The sequence below is a fragment of the Bolinopsis microptera genome, chromosome 5, assembly GCF_026151205.1.
Source record: "Bolinopsis microptera isolate Bmic1 chromosome 5, MBARI_Bmic_1.0, whole genome shotgun sequence".
NCBI classification, from domain to species: Eukaryota; Metazoa; Ctenophora; class Tentaculata; order Lobata; family Bolinopsidae; genus Bolinopsis; species Bolinopsis microptera.
This window is the reverse complement of record NC_087076.1, coordinates 7,229,804-7,250,329: the sequence shown is the minus strand read 5'-3', so window position 1 is coordinate 7,250,329 and position 20,526 is coordinate 7,229,804. Positions and strand designations below refer to the sequence as shown.

Genomic DNA, 20,526 nt, shown 5'->3' with positions numbered 1-20,526 from the left:
TCGAACTTCCACACTCCCAATGGCTGAGCTGCTAAATATAGCGGGCCACCATTCATCGGAAACTAAAGCAACTGTAACGATCCATTAGTTGCTGCAAATGCTCGCCAACCATTATTCAATCCCTCATTCTCTCGCAGTATTGTCACCGTTATAACTACAGTTCTCATTTCTCAACATTCATGTATAACCACAGTTGTAATTCCCCCTAGCTAGCTCTCATGAACCAAGACTCCTGAAGTGACCCTGAAGCGAGCTCTCTGACGCGCACCAGGATGCCTCAACTGACTGGTTAGTTTCATTGTTCTGTCTCCTCTCTATTTACCTGTTTACTCTCCCACTGTCTTTGTTGCCACTGTATTTAGGCTCGTTACCGTAGTTTGTATTGTATTTGTCAGCAGCTGTGTCTCCTTGTTCAGGACACACAAGGGGACAGAAGTGCTGGCCAGGTCAGGGACACTAATCTCTCTACCTGCCCTCTCTAATTAGTTTCTTGATACCTCATTTTCGCTTACTTTGTTTCAAATTGTGTGCGAAATTGTGGCTGACCAATCCTAGAGTGTGGGCTCCAGTTACATGAGCCCACGCTTATTACTCCAGAATCCAGATCATCCTAACACCTGAGGTGTGGTTTCTGAGTAACTTCAACGATAATAATTTTACTTTCTTTTTACTTTGCCATAGCTTTGAATAACAATTTATCAGCGTACCTGTAAATATTCGGGATTCCAATCCGTCCCTAAATGGTCAGCCAGGAATTTATCGATTTTCTCTGAAACGTTCCAATATGCTAAATTTCTCGTCGTGTGAGAAATTAAGATAAGAGGGTTGAAGAGGACACGCTTATCAGAAAATTGGTTAACGACCCAACAGATGATTGAATTCGTCACAAAATTTACTGAGCCGACAACAGTCAGTAGCTGTCATAACTTTCATCAGTTAAATTGAGTCTAGCTGTAACCGTTCTCAGCCACCGCAAACCACATCACCGCAGCACCATTCTCTCACTTTCACCGCTCTTTGCCCTTAATGCTTAAACAGACCCCGAGTCTCAATCCATCCGTTCTTATTGGCGACCATTCGCCTTCCCTCACATTTTATTCAGAATATCATTTCAACATGTGAAATGGTCTAATATATGTGTGATATAATTATGCTCCTTCTCACCCCTTCCTTTATCTCCTTCCCCTCATTTCTCTCTCTCTCTACAGCCGGCGGTTTAACCTTTGCTCCCCATCACATTTCCACCCTCGCAGTTAATGGGAGCCCCTCATTTCCTAAAAGTGTTTTTAATGCAAAAGTGTTTTAATGAGACTCGTACATCCGAAGTGTCATCGGGGTCCGTGTAAATGGAATGTCACGGCCCGTCGATATCCTGCATATGGCGTGTATCTAACTTACTTTACTTTACTTTATAATAATACTTCACTGCCTAGTGTCCCCCCGTTAATTTGTTCCATTAGCTGGTGTGTTGGAGGTTTGCGAGCTGTGAGCGGGTTTTAGAGCAGTGACATCACGACGGCTCCTAGCTATCCAAATAGGCATTATCAAATGAATTGATGATGTAAACATATCCACCCTTGTTTGAACTAGGGACTTGTATCCGCGGTACCTCATACCTATACTTGTTCGTTTACCTCGGAGTTTTATGAATTTTAAATCAAGTATTGTGCTGTTTGCAGACATACGGCTGCGGTTTATAGCTGAACGTTTAATCGATACTAATTGACGTTAATTTTGGGTCTGCTCTGCTCATTTGAGGGGAGAAAGATGATGTAACCGAAACACAAAAGAAGTGACATTATTGTATATCAAGTAATTGCCGTATTGTCGTGTGTAAATATCGATCATGTACTATAATGCTATAATTGCCCTAGCACTACCACATCTGAGGGCCCCATTTGTGCGATTTGCTGGCCGTATTGTTTGCCCTGTTCGGTATCACCTCCCCACCTTCAGTGCACCTACCGTGTTTTCATCGTTAACTCTGTCAATAACTACTCACCCTAAGTGCTCGTTTCACGCAAACTAATTCCGTGTTCACGAAACCAGATAAAGGGTACCAGTTATAACAGGGGTAGAACTGTTCGCTGCTAATCGCTTCTTCGTGTCCAAATTAAATTCGGGAATGAACTATGATAGTGGTTAAGCTGCTAGTAGGTTTAGAAGGCAGTTGATCGTCTGAACTCAGTTCCGCTGTGACCGTCCGTCGCTGCTGAGAACTGATATCTAATCTGGCATTTACAATCTGTGCAGTGCTGGTTAAGTCCGTTTTCTAATCCGTTGTTCATGCTCTAAATTTGTGTTTACTTAGTCCGGCCATCGTGGCTGGTCTAGAGTGTAGACTACGAGTAGTCTACTCTCTGTAACGTGAACTTTCCCTGAAGTGTGTACTTGTAGTACACTATGTACATTGTACACGGTAAACCACTTGAACTCTGGGCAGCGTATCTCGTGACCAATCCGTCTACAAATTCAATTAGAAGTGACTGAGTGTAATTACGGGGGATGTGGTGGGGCCAGCCAGCCAGCTCGCTCTACAGTATTTTTACATTGCCTCCTCTGAGAATGTGCTGCATGCAATCTCGCCAGCTCCTGCTTGATGAATTGAAGACGGATATGATTGGCGGGTAGAGGGTCACGTGCCCGAGCTGCTGGGTAGGGGGGTGCAGCGCGCTGTCCCTGACATTAATTACTGATTAACAGTGAGTGTGCATTGTTCTTCAGACCCCTCCGATATCGTTACTTCCTACTAGTCGTCGGCTTGTGAAACACACTGACACCCCCATTTGTTCTGAATTTTTCAAACCTGTCCCACGTTTGTTCCATACCTCTCCGGGGGATCTTATTACAATGTGTAGGTTTGTGTGTGTGTTAGTTTTACTGGTCGAGACATCACTCTAAAAGTATTAATTACCAACTCACCCCAACTTCACATGTACTCTAACTCACCACTAATTTTGTGTTTCACATCACAACATCGGTTCCCACTTTATAATTCATTACCTAGAACCTCAACATATTTTATCACGCGTGTTCTTGATACACATTCTCCAATCTCCATGTGTCTAGTTTGATATGCTGCTGTTTTGTCTGCGACTGGGCAGTGTGAAGAGAGTCCCTTTGTTTTGGTTACATATTATCGTCTCGATGACTTGAGTGTGGTAGTACCCTTGAAAGTAGTGTCAAGTATCTGTTGCCTCGCTCGTCTAATGCCCGCGCCACTTCTCTGCTTCTTTGTTTTATTGTATCTGCGCTGCTCCCGATAAGAGATTAAAATCTTTGATATTTCTCATGTTTAGATTTGCTGCCCGAGCTTTTGTTAACGAGGAAGAATGTTAAACCTCGTTCTTTTTTACAAGTGATGATTTGGCAAGAGAACGTGCTTTGTCGGCTTTGTTTTATTTGTTGGATCACACCATCAGTGCTTACGAAGGTTCGTACTCTGCAGCGAGCGTATGTCATGACTCATACACAACCGTCCCCGACCCCTGATTTGATCAAAATCAAAGGCGAATCGAATCTAATTTAACCGCAAGAGTTCTATGAGGACAGCCCTTCTTGACACACCAAACGCCGCTTTTCGTTGCTGTTGACCCCGTTTATTTAATAATAGGACGACACCCCATCTCGGGGGAGCGCACCGCAACCGCAAAATATCTACATTTAAATTGACGATACCTTCATCATACCTCAAAAAGTCCTTTATATATCTGGATATTAATCGTATTCTCCCTATGAAAAGATAGATGGAATTTGTCGGCTAAACATGATGAGACGTGACAGACGTTCCGGCACTACTCGGCGTCTAGGTAAGAAATACTTCTTCTTCTTTTACACCGACACGGTGTGAGTTTTACCAGCATATCATTTTGTATTTTCTATCACTCTCCGTTTCCGGATCCTCCGCAGGCAATTAGAGAATTAGCTCACTGTTTAGCATATTACTGCTAGATTTCCGCTTCCCAACGGCGGTGATATATTCTCTACCGACAAGCATAGGATGCAAGGGGAGGATGACAATCATTTCAAGTTTTAATAAACTCTATCCCCCCCCCCCATTCAATCTACGTCATGTGTATATTTTAAAAGCCCCTTCCATGATAATAGGATTCTCCCTGCCGACATTCTCTTCTCTCCAGCGGTAAAGATAGCTCATCCGTGTATAATATTCCTCAAGCGATGATGGCTTGCGTGGAGCGCCTTATTTGGTGTAATCACTATTCTGCGTGACCCAGCTTTATTATTACCAGTTGACCTGGCCTCTAGTTATATGCTCTATCCTCACACACATATTATTACCTGTTAGATAATGAAAAACTACAGACATTTCTCATTTTACTGGATATAATTAAATGGCGCTTTTATGGAACCAGGTTTTATGTTACGGTCACTTTATTTTCCTAATTTATTTCTTTATGAAGATAAATTCTCCTAATAAATATTCCTTATTTTCACGAATGTCTGATGATTGCAGGACTGAAGAGGGTATGGGTAGTAAGCAGTAGCCGCCTCTGTAGCCACCAGTAGCCGTCTCTGCGGCTATATGAGGGGAATACTAGCCGCCGCCAGTCAGGCTACGAGTGGGAGACGGTAGCCGTTACTCTAGGGACCCGCATAACTATAATCATATTCATCCGGAGCCGAGTGTGGCTTTTGTTCAACCTACCGTGACTCGTAATTAAACAGATATTACCATTGTTCTACTGTACGAATGTTTGTATACAATAGATTATGATGGGTGTCTTGTACTCAAGACTTCTGACACTTCCACCTCAATTCTGCTACTAAAAGTAATGAAGTAAGGGACGTATTATACATTTATATACTTATTAACATAGTGACGGAGCTCGTAATATTAAGAAATTATAATTATTCGTAGCAGACAGCCACACTTTTCTAGAAGTCTAGTTAGCCGGCACCATAAAATTATGAAGCAAGGTGCTTATATCCAATATCGAGTATCAGCACCAGCTTTGCTCACCACATTGAAGGTCTACAAATTTGTGTTCATTTCGAAGAAAGTTAAATGTTTTGAATTCAAAACTAGGTTAAGCGATCGATTATCTCATCGAATTTCGTTAAAGATACACAATAACTCGTCCAGACCCAGTCTGTAAAAGCTCCTAAAGTCTAGAAAAGATATTAGATTTACAATGTTGTACTTGTAAAAAGCGAGCTCGGGACTATGACTAGAACGCATCATCAGAATTCTGTGGTTTATCGAATATCAACGTATATACAGTGTACCTGTAATATTATGATCTCCCCCTCACAGAGGAATTATTCCAGTAACTACTAACTACAGCTCTTTAGTCGATGTGGTAGCAGTTTTAATATGCACCTCCACACGTTGAATTGGGAGGGTCCGCCTCACTGTCTCCACGCTCCACGATAGTGTCTCAACACAATGCTCGACACAGAAACACTCAACTCTATTATTATAAGGTAGAGATCATGGCAGGATCTCGAGGTGGGTACTTAAGGGGCATTTTCCGCAAGGATGAGTTTTTATGTAACTTTGTAACCCAAGTAGGAAGGACTAAGGAGTTGTTTTCTAATTCCTACTTAGTCACTGCAGTTAAAGTTACCGTCCTGGATATAGTTGAAACTGGCGATTAAGTACCCTGTATCTCTATAGTTCAGACCAATTATTATAGATTAGGCAGTATCACTACATTCCTGGCTGGGAAGGCCTAACTAAGACATACTAATATTCTCCTCGCTTGATACCTGAAGTCGACACCTTACCTCAGTAATACCTTGTCCTGACACTAGATATCTTAACCTCTAAATCCTTGTTTAGACTAAGGACAATTAGAATTATGAGTGAATCCAGATTAAAAGTATTTCCAAGCACTTTCAAGCGTGACAAAATATCTGCTACCAACTGCAATGACATACATGCTAGAAAATGTACATTGGAGAAACTGGTTGGTTCAGAAGGAACAAGGCCCTGGGAACATTATAAAACCTCAATTCTCCGCGGAGTTTTTGGGAAAGGAAAGAGTCGCCGTAAATCGAGGTTCTGCTTGTACCCGTTATGTTTGTTAAGCCCTATTTGGAGGAAAGGAACGGCCGCGATGAATGGGGGTTTGCGGGGGTGAATGGGGGTTTGCGGTTAATCGGGGTTTTACTGTATCATTTAAATGCTCTTAAATCCATTAATGCTGGAAGTTTGCAGACCGCAGATGTAATTTGTTGACATTCAACAATATTGATTGGTATTTGTAGTGAATGTCAGGGAATTCCATTTCTTCGCGGTTATTTCCGCTGTGTTGCCTCTCTACACAACTTGTCAAAATTTAACTTTTTCCTTGTAATTTCCTCGTCCTATTTCCCATTTTAGTTCATACGAATTAGGATTTGTAATATAACAAGCCTGTGGTAATATTCAAGCCTAATCTGACTGGCAGCCTATTTTCAACTGCAGAGGTTCTTTGCAGAATAATATACTGGCATCTGAATTAGAAAAATCAAGTTCACCCATTTATCAAAGTTACCAAAAGTCTAGTTTAGGTAAGCGACCCGCGCCAAAAACTGTCACGTTTGACAGGTGCCCGCGAAGTTCAAGCCTAATTGTCAGAAATGTTGAAGGTCTCTCAAAATACCTACATTAGGATATCTTATCGGTCTGGAGAGTTATATTGGCATGTTTGTCAGCTAATGGTCCGAGCTCAGGTCTCAGTCTGGACCTCCTCTACACGGGAGGGACATTTTCAAGTATCCTAGTGATGGTATGTACAATTAGGGGCACTTCACACTTTGGAACGGTGCTTGATTGTCATGTAGGAATGATCTTACATTTTAAACATACTTGACATGCCGTCATAACATGTGCAGTGTCACCAATATTATGCTGCTATTGATATCGATAATTCGGATAATTCAGAACATTTGCTTTTGTTTATCAAATTTAATGACACTCTGTAAATGGAAATTTTTCGGTTTAGGTTTTTTGAGCTTAGAAAAATGAGTATATGCAATTTTTCGGAACGGCTGCAAATTTGAAACTGAGGTCTTACAGTCGAAGCATTTAAGAGTCATTTCCAAAAGGCTTGCAATTTTCGTTTCGGAAAATCCTCGGATATTTGTGAATTTCAGTCATTATTATTTACGTAGCACGGAGGCTAATTGAAATTTTTATGCGAAAATAGAAAATTCACGAGTGAATTTCATGACTTCATAATTTCGCATACAAAAATTACAGAGGGAATGCCTGGCTCCGTATTTTGGTGCCTTCATGTCTATACTCGAAGTTTTACAGTACAACTTTACTTCAATCCATGTTTTTTATTTTCTTGTCTCCTACAATCATTCAACAAAATATCAAGATAATATTACACCGCTGGCGGAGTACCTTTTATCAACTTTAATGGAGACTTCAGATAGTTTTATTGTCTGAGTCTGGCTATTATAATGGTTTTGGACAATATATTGTTTTACGAAATGAGACATACTCGGTTCACCACAACCCCTTGCTGCGTGGGAATCGGAGAAAATATGGCGAGTTTATCACAATAAATTAAGGCTTGATTTCATTGATTATTTGTGCTCTGAATTTGAACTTCGAGTTCTAATATTATCAGTGATATCATTGATTACAAATCTGTATTTGTCAATCTCCGCTTAGATTTTTGGATCTCGTTATCATTTAGAGCCCAATTATTTTTTCCCATTGAAGTAGAAATCGAATACGTGAGTAATTACTCGTCATGTTTTGATATTTACTCACATGATGGTCATGAACTTACGTAATTTACGCGAAATCCACATTTGTATTTTCAATAACCATAAATACCATAAAATTTGAAATAAATGGCGTAATTAACAGTACTTTCACCGAATTGTTAAATCACTCTCGCTTAGTAACTAGACTATCCGCAAGGAGATTGATCGTGAAATATGATGAAGATCAATAATTTGAGGTGGTTACTAGGTTACGAGATATGGGTTAGGCGGTTGAGTCGGCGGCGTTTTCGCCCTCAGTGGCGCCGGTTCCAGTTTATCTCCCCGCCTAACTATGTGCAGTTAGCAGTCGCGACACAATTAGATCAATATTTAAAATGGCAATTTAATAACCAGACTGGTAGTCTCAATGGGCCTGTTTAAATGGACAATAATGCGAGGAAATGTGCTTCATAAAATAATCCACAATAAATATGAAGATTGTTTAACTTTAAGATGATGTTGGCTATCGATTTACAGCATAGACGGATACTTTAGAAAAAGAAACGGCAATAGTTGCGATAACTATAAGATTAAAGACCTCAACAAAGGACGCCGATGAAACTGAAAACTACTTGTTGAATAGTGTAAATATCTGATATTTTAGAAATGATGCAGTGTACTCGAAACATCAACTGATCAACATAATTTGTTAATTTGAAACTTGAGACGAAATTGTGTGACGTGCCTACGTGATACGGTTTTCGAGACGCGCTTAATTTTAAACTTCAAGCATAAGCACGCACGTGCAATTTTCAGGGTCCATAATTCTACTTGTGCCGCGCGATTGTGTCTGTGCTCCAGCCTCCAGTTGCTTCTTGTGTTTCTATTGCGCCTTCGTTTCAAGTGAGTTACTTTGTCTTTGCAATACGTCCGAACTTCGAGCGAATCATTTACTCATCACTCGTGGTCACGATTAAAGTTAAATTAATTAAGTTGGATATCGAAATTCGTCGACCATCCACCACGTGCCCCAAATATTCCCTAATAAAAGGGCTTTGAATTTCTTTCAGGACCTTAATAGTTTATGAAAACCGTTTTAATTAATTCTTGACAACCACCTTGACGAATGAGTGACTCTCAGATTAGAATAACAGCATCTACTATATCAGCATCTACTATATAGTTTAATAGACTTTTTGAAAACAACCATTTACGACCACGTGCCCCAAATTTCCCCTGAAAACGAGCATTGTGGACGACTCATTGGTCGTTAGACCCCTCACCACAGAGGGGCCTTATAAGTAGCCTAGTGACACATGGCTCCTTCTTTAGAGATCATTGTACAGTAGATATAGCACTTTGAGATATAATTACTCGATTCCAGCTGGTTTTTAGCTCCTCCATTTATCTGATATCTCTTGATTGAGTTACATGAGGGACTAGGAAGTTAGTCTCACAACGACCTTTCCTCCGTAGTGTTATTCATATTCTCTGAAATGCTCTGAACTCAAATCAAACTTTTTAAAATTTCAGTATACATGACACCATATTTTTTGCAATAGCTATATTTAACTTGTAACGTAAAGATGGTTTCGTACGTATGAATGAACTTCACGGCAAGCTAAACGAGTTCAAATCAAACTAATCGATCGGTGGTAAATGGGAAATTTGGCCTGCGATTGCGTTATTTCGATCTCCCTGATTATTTTGGATAACTTACTTGCGCGAAAGGCCGTTTCATTTTTTTAAATGTTCTGTTTCTGTGGAAATATAAAGAAATTACTTCGAGAGAGCTTCAAGTTAAGGGATTTAACGTAAAGTAGACTTCCCGATAAATACCTTTAAACTTTAAACGAAGTCTCAACTATGAAACCTATTCTTCTATAACCTATAATTATCCTAAAGTTAATACAAATCCATTATCTACCTAAGAGGACGCGGGTGGTAAACTGGATTTAAAAAAGAACTGAGGTGCCTTCCCAGACTGGTATTTATGATTAAAATACCTGATCAAATTGCCCTATATTAAATGCAGCAACATTTTCTAAAATGGGCGATTCAGTCTTTGCAACATTACAACATTACAACATTGTGATAGGTTGGTTGTGCTTATGTGGTTCTCCATCATCACCTGTTACATCCATCCAAAATTTTAATTTTATTGAAATATTCCATAGTACATAACTTTGATCATAAGACTGATCTGGTCTCATAAACCTCTTAAGATCACCACATCAAGATGGCTGTAGCTGTCATGATAACAGTCACGTGTAGTCAAATGTAAATTCTCAGCACGTGTAGTCAACCCTCTCATCGTATCTAAGCGTTGTAGTGTAAATTATATATTACAAAAACACTTGTCAAACCCAAAACCTGGCAATTTGCTGAAATTTTCACATTGCTGACTCACTTTCCGGACAATTAACAGCACCCAAAGTCCAGGCTTTGGTATTTTAGTCAATTATCATTAATTACTTCTAGCTCAGCTTTACTCAGGACAATCTGCTCTTTGTCTGGCAAGGTTCTTTTGTCTGGTGAACCTTCCTCTATACTATAGTAGTGCTAGCGAGATTTTATTCTGACTGTATTGCTTCCCTTTCAAGACATTTTCCATTAAGTTCTCTCAAATTTGTAGCTCAAAAATGTGTGATACAGTAAACCTGGTCACTTTTAGCGAGTCCCATTAATGGTAAGACCTGGTTGCAGCCTTGACAGATCTGAACCATTGACGTCACCACTAGTCAACATTCTGTCCTTATTTTCACTCTGGTATGATCTGAGTGAGCTGTATTTCAGACGATGGCTTGCACTTTCTTTAGGTGCGCGTATCTTTTTCCAATATCAGTCACAAAACCGCATGGGTATTGGATAGAAAGCTATAGATTGTAGTACGGCTCATTAAGTGTTCAGCCGTTTTTTTCTAGTTCAGTTCGGTAAAATATAAATTTGATTTCAGGGCGAAGAAATTGAGAGATTGTGTCACCAAATTCCCTCTCTTGATTGCTCTGGTTTCATTACGGATTATAAAACCATGATTTCTACTAACTTTACCGCTAAAAGTATAACTTCAATCGTTACTAAAATTCACTCCTATTATCCGATAATGAGATCCAATTATGTTCCTGTCTGTTTACTGACTACTGAGTACAGTGCTAAAAATAGGAACTATTATAACGTTTTCTGTCGCGTATCACATCAATTAGCCTTTTCAAAAAATTACATTTCACGGCTTCTAGTATTTTTGGTTCGGTTAGTCGCAATTTTTAAGTTCTTTATCCGCCACACTTTACAGTCCCTGGGTGAATCACGGAAATTTTGTGTTGCAAATTATCTAGGTGGTACAAATGCATTAATTTAAGTAAAATATATAACGAGATGATGGACCCGCATATGCTGCTCATCTGCAAGATTCTTCAGGTGTTTTTCCTTCACACGAGCCAATTTTACCATTTGTACAAATGAGCCACCACCATTTTTATTACTTTATTATCTTTATTACTTTAGTCGACTGGACCCCCTCCTCACTCCTACATCATTGCACAAAATGGATATCCAATTTCCGAACTCGCATTCTAGCCATATTACTGGATGTATTAAATGAATATTACAATATGGGAAGCAAGCCTTTACTCGGAACATTTGGAAGTTGCCCATTTGGATGTTGATTTTAATGAACCCTCGCCCCTATCCCCACTTAAATAGATTTGTTGCCTTGTCCCCCATTACTTCTTTGTTCCCCGTTCTTTCTTTGGTCCGCTTGCTCTCTATAGGTCCATCAATTCCCATTAGCACATACGGATTTGAGCCGTGTTTTCCATACTATTAGCTCGATCTGAGATGCCCTTTTTTGTCCAGATAAACCAGTAAAACGTATCCTTTTCCTATATTGTTATCATTTTATTTTCACAGTTTGCGAGCCTTCCTCTGAAATATATCTGAAAGCTGTCGGACCATCTTTTTGTTCAATTAAAATTTCTCCTTTTCCCGAAATATCCACGGTTTATTCTGGAAAAAAGTCACCGTTTAATTATCCTAGGTAGGTTTAATTTGTTTCTCCTGTAATAATGCTGGATTGTGCAGAAACAAGGAAGCTTGTTCATGGGAAAATGTTCGCTCAGAATACGATTTACACTTTGCGTGAGGAGAATGTTTTAAAAATTTAAACAAGTTAAATGCCAGAGATGTCCCTTTGATCTAACATTGAACATCTGAACATGACAGGACATATTCGCATGACACTGTAAACTCTGGCCTATAATATCCATGATACCGTAAATCAGCAATTAGGATTGAGGATTTCCCATTATTAGGATTTTAATATAGGATTTTCAGTATTATAGTTGAGCTATGACATCAGCATACATTCCTTGTCGTTGTCTCGGTGATTTCTCCGTCCCCACATACCTAAATTTCAAAATGAGTTCCGGGTTACACTTAAACCACATTTCTCAATTTCTCCTCCTCTGCCGCACGAGGGGGTCCGGACCCCGCACGAGAATCAGACGTGGTCATGGGTCAATGATTAGATCATGTCCCCTTATACTCTTATACGAAGAGGAGGGAGGGTATCACTTAGATAAATAGCCCTCTTCAGTATAGAACCCATTCTACTTCACCTGGGCTCCCAGAACAACTCAGGCAGCTGTGTGAGGGGTAATTGTTTGCGTTTAGTAGGGCAATACATGTAAATTGTTTAATCTCCCCCTCACCATATTATTTATAATGAGATACCATTGGCACTTGCTTCGTGATGGAATTTCCTCACTCACACGAACAAAGGTCCACACTCTGCACACACGGCCGTGTGTACCAGTGGTTAATGGTTATTAGGTCAGGTTCTATAAAAAGGTCGTTAGCAGTTCAAGCTCTCGTGGTCACACATTCTATCACACATGACCCCTACATACAAGGTGTTTACCGTCCGCTCTACCATCTCACGCTTTCCCACCCTCATCCAATCACATGTCTACTTCCAGTCTCGGTCAGCCTGTCAGGACACGGTATTTGGGCCACGTGGGCGGCATTTGGGTCACGTGGGCGGCATTTGGGTCACGTGGGCGCGGAGCTCATTTCTCTTTTATCCGGGTAAATGGGGCTTAAGTGGGGAAGAGATTACTTAATGCATGTACTCGCTGATATCAAGTATAGTATTTACCGTAGGTGGTATTTTGTGTACAAGCAACTCTAAAAACAACCACTTTTTATAATCCATTAAATTCACCATGACCAGGTAAAAAACACCAAGTTTTTAATAAGATTAAGAAGCATAATAAAGAAGGATAGAAAGAAATCCTATAGCTTATAATTTAATTCCAATAAATAGCCCTTCATTTCTGAGCAGGACAGGCTTCATTTCAATGTGATCATGATGATATTTAAGTGCGTGTTACATACCACAACACTCAGGTTTGACTGGTGCAGAACAAAGCGATTAGTTTAAAAACACTGCTCAATTCCAGTGAGCTAATGGAAAACACTGCAAAACGTCATTTTACAAGCGCCGTCGCAAGTTGCAGTGAATCGTGAAGCTTCAAAACGTACTCTCTCAACTCTTTTAATTCTTGACAGAGCAATGTATGGTATATTATTTGATCCCGAATGCTCGAGGAATCACTATAAATCAAGATGAATATAGCCTTGCACTTGATGCGTGCTGGATTCATTGCATACGCCCACTCCCTCAATCTCAACGACAAAACACACGTCTCCAGAGTTGATGTACATTTTGTTTTAAAATAATAGCGGATATATATATGTTTTCAGCTAGCTCCGTGCATTAACTCAAAGCAGCATATTAAAAAGTTGTAGCTGCTTGCTAGCTTGACGTTCAATCATTCACACTGCTCCTCTTCGAACTCCCTTTGTCTTTATCTGCGAGATGATGTCCGAGGTTGCACTGTTAGCTTTGCTTGATTTTTTCAATCTCTCTCTCTCTCCCAGACATCTGACCAGGCTTCCAACCTCAATCTGACCGGGGGTTTTTGTCTGGCTTTTGAAGCTCGCGGTGTTTTAGAGTGTACAAGATGCTGTGTGTGCTGGGTTGATGGCACAAGGCACAAGGCTTCACGTGGCACTGGTTTCTGTGTATTGTGCAGGATACTACTCCGACTATTGTATCTCTCTTAATCACTTCTTTAATCACTCCTTATCTTGCTCGTCCCGTGTCCTCTTAGCCTATAGTACGGTGGAAGCGGCCACCTTGTAGCTAGTTCTGAGCTTGTAGCTAGTTCTGATCGTAATAAAGATTTGGCAAATTATTGTAGCACCCACTCACACATACACACATAATACTCACACATATTCACATACTAAAATAATCACACACACATACACACACGCACATACACATACAGTGATTGGCTGCGTTGCGCTCCTTTGGCGCTGAGTTAAATTAGGAGGGACATATAGGGCATAATCTGTTGTGAACACAAGGCTCTAAAGCTAGAGACTGAGTAGTGAGTAATCCTCAGAGCTGCTTTTGAGAACCAGATAGAAACGATAAGCTGTTTTCTTGTCTCCTTTGTGGCGCGCCACCAACTCTGTAGTCAGTTTCCATTGTTCTGGTTTTACGGTTGAGTTACAGGTCTGAACTATAGGATCTAGAGTCTACAATCTAGTCCTGAAGACATGGTTTATTTATTTGACGTAATTGTTCGACGGATTTGTCTGAATTTGACCTGAAGTAGAAGGTCTATAATGTAGATCATTGATGTGAGTCGTGAGTCGTGAGGCGTAACGTAACTCGTTAATCCGTGACGTTACAATGATGTGACGTGGGAGTGATGAGAATATGATAGCTTGACGGCGTGACACCACATAATATTAGTGATAATAATCTCTACTAGTTACAGGAGCGTACCCGACCCTCGAGCTCCCTAATCTATCAGTACCCAGGTCCCTTATCTCTCCAACTAAACATTAATTTGAAATGACCTTGCGGTCACGTGACTGCAAGTCCCGTGAATTGTGACTAATTATCCTGGAATTTTTCATCCTGTTTTACGGAGGTAGCCCCGGTCCAGAAAATTAGTCAGAACGGTTCTGGGACCATTTCTGAGGAGGTAGCCTAGAAACGTGGTCTCGTATTGGAGAGGAGTAAATTTGTAAAAGAAAAGACTTCCCAGTACGGGCATTGTGTCCTTTATCTCATCTACTAAAGTTTAAGTTTACCTCTATTAATAGCATTGCCATGCTCCACAGCCACTTGAACTCCCACTTTCTTACTTCCAACTCTGGGAACTATGACGTTATAATATTATGTTGTTGTGAACTTTATGTCGTAACCCCTCAGAAGGACAGCACAGTTCACAACTCAATTGCCGTCTATCACTGTCTAGATTCCCAAGATCAATACACACTTGTTTGTTTTTTAAGATTCTCTCACGGTGTCACGTGACCAAATTGTGGTTTCCTGGTCACAATGTGACATAGCTCGTCTTTTACACCTGCTTGCAGCTTCCTTTTTACAGTGTCTGATTAGATTGTTACGAAGTTTCCCCCTTATCTATCACCCCGATTTATTTAACGATTAAAATCTTGACATTTTGGTTTGCTTAAAATCGTATTCGTTATACCTCGTCAATTGTAAAGTCTTCCTCTACAAGCTCCCTTAGAAGCACATACTGTTGTTGCATTCAATTAATACTGTAGTTGCGGTTCTATAAACAACCAATCTGCTGATAATTGAGAAGGTAGCAAGCTCACTACTAACAAGCCAGGTACTCAGTGTAATGGGCTAGGGTAGGCTGGGTTCTGTAGTTAGGGTAGGCTGGGTTCCATCATAACCGGGTATCCGTGTCGGAGTTGTTGTTTGTTAACTTGTCACCACCTAGACCTGGCCACTTTCAGCACAGTTCAGACCGCTACACCTTGTGCTACACAGTGACACACTCACATGATTGATGGATATTGTCTTCACTAATTGGATTGGTTGAATGTGGGTAATACACAGCGTACAGAGCTGAGAATAGTGGTTCGTGCTGTTTTGCTCTGTTTTTCAGGTGTTTTGGGTATTTCATACTCTCCTTTTGCAACCCGGAGGGTGGTTAAAGCTTGTCGCTTTGATGTTACTTAGCAATATTTCAAGGACTTCACAAATCAGGAATTGGGCACGTGACACACAGGTAGTTAAATGCTATTGGTAGAAAACTTCAAGTAACAGGCTACTAATTATCCTGCCTAATGTTTATCGATACCACCACCAGATGTAGGAGGTTTGGCGCACCGGCGGCTCTCTCGGCTACCAAGTTGGACGCTATTTATTAAATCTCTTTAATTTCCGGCCACTAGATTAAATTGGAGTTTCTAGATTGTTTCTCATGGTTACTAGCTGCCCGGGATTCCTGGTTCTGTGTACCGGAACTATTCCTGTATTTCTGAGGAAAAGCGCGTGGGTTGTTATGGTAACTAAACGTTTTCCTATGATTGACTATCATTTAGATGTTTTTCATTGGTTGCCGGGTCGCACTAGGTTGCCTGTAGTAACACACTATTTTCCAGACATCACGTGCTCTTCCGCTGGTAGTAGGTTGGATGTCAGATGTCACGTGACAGTCAGATGACCGTGTGGTGGAAGAAGATTGGCCCAGGGGGATTAGCTGTCAAGTACAGTTTCCTAGGTCTAGAGGCTGGGGGCTAACTTTGTACTTACACTCTGTACATTGGGGTACTTTCCACTGGACTAGCTGCAGCACAGCTCTCTTCGCAAAGAACTCCACTCTTTTCATACGCTTTTTGTATCGATTTTTTGCACTGTTTTTGCTTCACTCGCTCGATTCTTAGTACCATGCTGGAGATTTGCACGCTGATCATCACTTGCACTGACGGCCAGGTCTTCTCGCTCAGTTAGGTGTTCCATGTCATGCAGGGTAAAGACCACCCGACCCCAATAATCTTTGATTTTATTTCTTTACGAAAAAAGCTATAATCTATATCGTTGTCTCGTATCAGCTCTCTAGTTACTCTAGTATCACTCGGCTAGCTGCATCATCTCTTCATGCTTTACTGCGCTCAACCCTCCCCCCGTTCTTATGTTTCTCAGACTTCGTTAACAATTGCGTTTGATCTATTTTAGTGGGCTTCTCCCGTGTCTTGCATAAAGACTCCGACTGTAATAAAATTTGCCAGTCTGATATCTGGTTTAGATGGTCCGATTACAGACGTGGTTTTTAAGTAGGTCCTGTCCTTATGTTGTTTTATCTTAATTCCGATTGTTTTATCGGCCTGTCTGACTTGACGTAGTACTGAGCAGCTGCTGCACACGTGTGGAATGTGTTAAACAGCTTTAAACCTCGGTATTTGTACTGTGAGTTATGTACAGGTAACTCAACCTCACAATTGTGTTCAATTCACACGGGTTATATTTGACAGCTGCTGTTTTTCTGCTCGTTATCTTGAACAGCACTTAACACAAGTTGTCTCGTGACCCGTGATTTTGTAACTTTCTTCTTTCTGTACTCTTCCTAGTACTGTGACACGCTCAGAAGTGTGACCTCTGTTTTAAGGGGTTTTAAAGTTTTAACTTCGTTTGGAAACTTCTGTGATATAAATAATCTTGCGTTTTGCCAACCAAAAGGGTTAGGTTTCTATTGTGTTGTTTTTCAAACGGCTTTTTATAGTCCGCAGATTATAACCTACTTCACAGGAGCACTGAAAGTGACTTGTAATTCACAAGAATCAGTGACTGAATATTATGTTATTATATGTTAGACCAGCTCTCCTGAAGCGGTGTCCCTCCTTTGACTACTCCCATATTCCTGACTGTGACATCAGATTCTCACCACTGATTCTCATCACTGAACCGTCCTCATCTAGATGAATATTATGGTCACGTCATGTGATGTCCGACAAGCATGTTTAGCTAGAAGTCGGTGGCACTGGGTCGGCAGCTTCTGAACGTTTAAGAAATACAAAAACGATCGTGTGAGGGAGGTGGAGGAGATAGTGCTCTTTGAAATGGTGTGTACTATCTGTACTACTACACGTTCCATTATTTCGGTAGATTATGCGTGGTTTACATCATGACATCAACAAGGAATAGCACGCAGTGTGTGTCAGTTCACTGCTTGAGTTCCCTGTTGACACACGTTACAAGTTCCGCCCTCCTAGTTCAGGTATTTCGCCCGTTCTCTGGAGTTTGATGCCAGAATTTCACACCAGTACTCAGACTTCAGAGACTGGGATATCTGTGTGTATTAGTCTGACTCCCGGTTATTAGTGCCGTGTTTTATAAAGGTACACATGCGTGGTGCCCACACCTGTAGACACATGGTAGCTCCGTATAAAAGCTGTCAAGGTCTGTACTGGTTATAACTACTGCTGCACGGTCGGGATTGACAGTAACTGGGCTAACATAACTCGTTTACTTCTGCTCCGACCTCCTCCACATTCCAACAACCAACTAGATTACTTCTGCATTATCTTCTGAATATGCCCTTATGTCAAGTCACTCCACAGCCTCTCATTGGTCGCTAGGTTATCACGTGATTAAGGTTTGGACACGTGGTAGCCACGTGTATTGGCTAATGGAAGGAGCTGTAGATCAAGTATCAAGTAGCAGGAATCCTCGATATAATTCAATACAAGTGATGTGAGGCCTATACCCACCCTTCACGCCAGCACCCTTCTTCAGCGCTCCTTTACAAATATTCTTAGCATCCGAGCTGTCTCCGGCATCCGTTTAATAATATTTGTCATTATGAAACATTATGAAACAGCGCCAAAAACCTTTCAAAAAACCATCACATTCAATTTGATTATTACCAGTTTTGTCGATAATAAATTAACGTGCTTCCGTTCTGATTTGTTTCTCATTGGGCCAGGCGTCATATATTGTTGCTTGCTGTTACTGCTAATTGGTTTACGGCTGATGGCTATAGCAGAAATATGTGCTTTAATTATATAGTTCGTTGTTCTATTTTAGACTCGTTTGTCGAGGTACATGGGACCCTGTGATGGGAGAGATTATTATAATCGGATGGCTTCTAGCTTCTAGCGCTTGATTCTTTGATTGAATTACTTTCTTTGTCATACGACTCGCTCCCTTCTTGATCGAAACACGTTTAAGATATTGGAGCTCATTATTGTCTGCTGTTGTCTCACCATTTCGTCTTGTTTTCTGTTTCAAGTGTCATCGGTTTGTTGTCTCACCATTTCGTCTTGTTTCTGTTTTAAGTGTCATCGGTTATTCGGTTTGTTGTCTCACCATTTCGTCTTGTTTTCTGTTTTAAGTGTCATCGGTTTGTTGTCTCACCATTTCGTCTTGTTTTCTGTTTCAAGTGTCATCGGTTTGTTGTCTCACCATTTCGTCTTGTTTTCTGTTTCAAGTGTCATCGGTTTGACGTTGTCTCACCATTTCGTCTTGTTTTCTGTTTTAAGTGTCATCGGTTTGTTGTCTCACCATTTCGTCTTGTTTTCTGTTTCAAGTGTCATCGGTTTGTTGTCTCACCATTTCGTCTTGTTTTCTGTATTAAGTGTCATCGGTTTGTTGTCTCACCATTTCGTCTTGTTTTCTGTTTTAAGTGTCATCGGTTTGTTGTCTCACCATTTCGTCTTGTTTTCTGTTTTAAGTGTCATCGGTTTGTTGTCTCACCATTTCGTCTTGTTTTCTGTTTCAAGTGTCACTGCTTTCTTATCTCTCAAACAATTTTCTGACGAAAAATGTGAAGGAAAACTGAAAAGGTGTCTGATTATCTATCGTTTGTGTACGTTGAACTAATCGTGCTAACGGCGACAATGACGCGTTCTTAAGGCTTTTACCCACGCAATGCTATTCAGTCTCCCTTTTAACGATTCCTCGCAGCATCAACTATTTAGTAATAATAGATCATATTGTTTACTGCAACAACTGCAAAATTCAGAGACTGTCATTATTTATCGTTCTGTGCCCTGTAGTTGGGACAGTTGGGCTTGGTTGACGAGCAGACTTTCTGCAGAGCCCTGTAGTTTGTACAAGTTACAGGAACAGTCTACTTCTGCCTACATTTCCTTACACTTTTTAACCGGTTTCAAATAACAAAGAAAGCCAGGCCCAATTATTTCTGTTAGTGTGCGTCACATTTGGCCGATGAAACTAGGGCTGCGCCTAAAAATCTCCTCCGCGGAGGAAGTAGCGGCTTGATCACGTGACTCTATGACAGTTGTAGAGCTTACCTGTTTGTGTTGTGCTCTGATTGTAAAACAATAGTAAATCTGCTGTAGGAAATAGTGTCGCCCGCAAGCCTAACCTATTCTCCTCTCCTAGTCACTCATTGGCTGATAACTATTTCATTAGCGAGTGCGCTGGTTGGTGTTGTGAGAGTTGCCGGGCTTCACTCCTTCCTTGCTCCTACCTCTACTTCCACCTTCTACTTCCACCAGATCCAGACTTGTTCTTATCCCAGCTCCAGACACCAACTTAGAGGACCTCCTTCTCGCACGTTCACCATTAAAACGGATATATTTAATAGCAGACCTCATCATATGCTGCATATAAAAATTACAAGCGCTGGACCGGGTATAAGTTTGAGTCATTACCAAGGTTGTCAGTAATGCTCATTACCAGATGACGTACCAGTTTCACGGGCTACTAAGGATCTGTTATGGTTTCACACATTACCAGTGTGATGTCACAGGGCCAAGGGAGCGGAAATGAACATTGTGTCTCTAAACAAGTCTAGACTCCACATCTTCTTAAACACAATCCCCGGGTTAACTTTGCAGTTAAGTCTAAAATCATTCGGCCAATTTAATTCATTAGCATTGTACTGCTGAGAGCATATCTTTAATGTTTAATTAAAATATGAGATCACTCTTTGATTCCTATCCCATTGTACTGGAGGCTCCAGGATTCCTCCAGGATGTAAGAACGGACATTTTGTA

At 40.7% G+C, this 20,526-nt stretch overlaps 1 protein-coding gene across 4 annotated transcripts in view; it reads left to right on the top strand.

The window, feature by feature from the left end:
• Window positions 1-207: 207 nt before the first annotated feature.
• LOC134815002 (plexin A3-like) overlaps window positions 208-20,526 on the top strand; it is a 43,918-nt gene continuing 23,599 nt past the window's right edge. For 2 of the 4 annotated variants that reach the window (XM_063823430.1, XM_063823429.1), the window contains exon 1: window positions 3,747-3,809. In XM_063823430.1, the coding sequence (XP_063679500.1) occupies window positions 3,767-3,809 (43 nt within the window). In that variant the 5' untranslated portion in view covers window positions 3,747-3,766. Of the gene's footprint in view, window positions 289-3,746; window positions 3,810-8,536; window positions 8,572-20,526 lie in introns of those variants that run through there. The other 2 variants (XM_063823431.1, XM_063823433.1) reach the window with 2 other exon arrangements.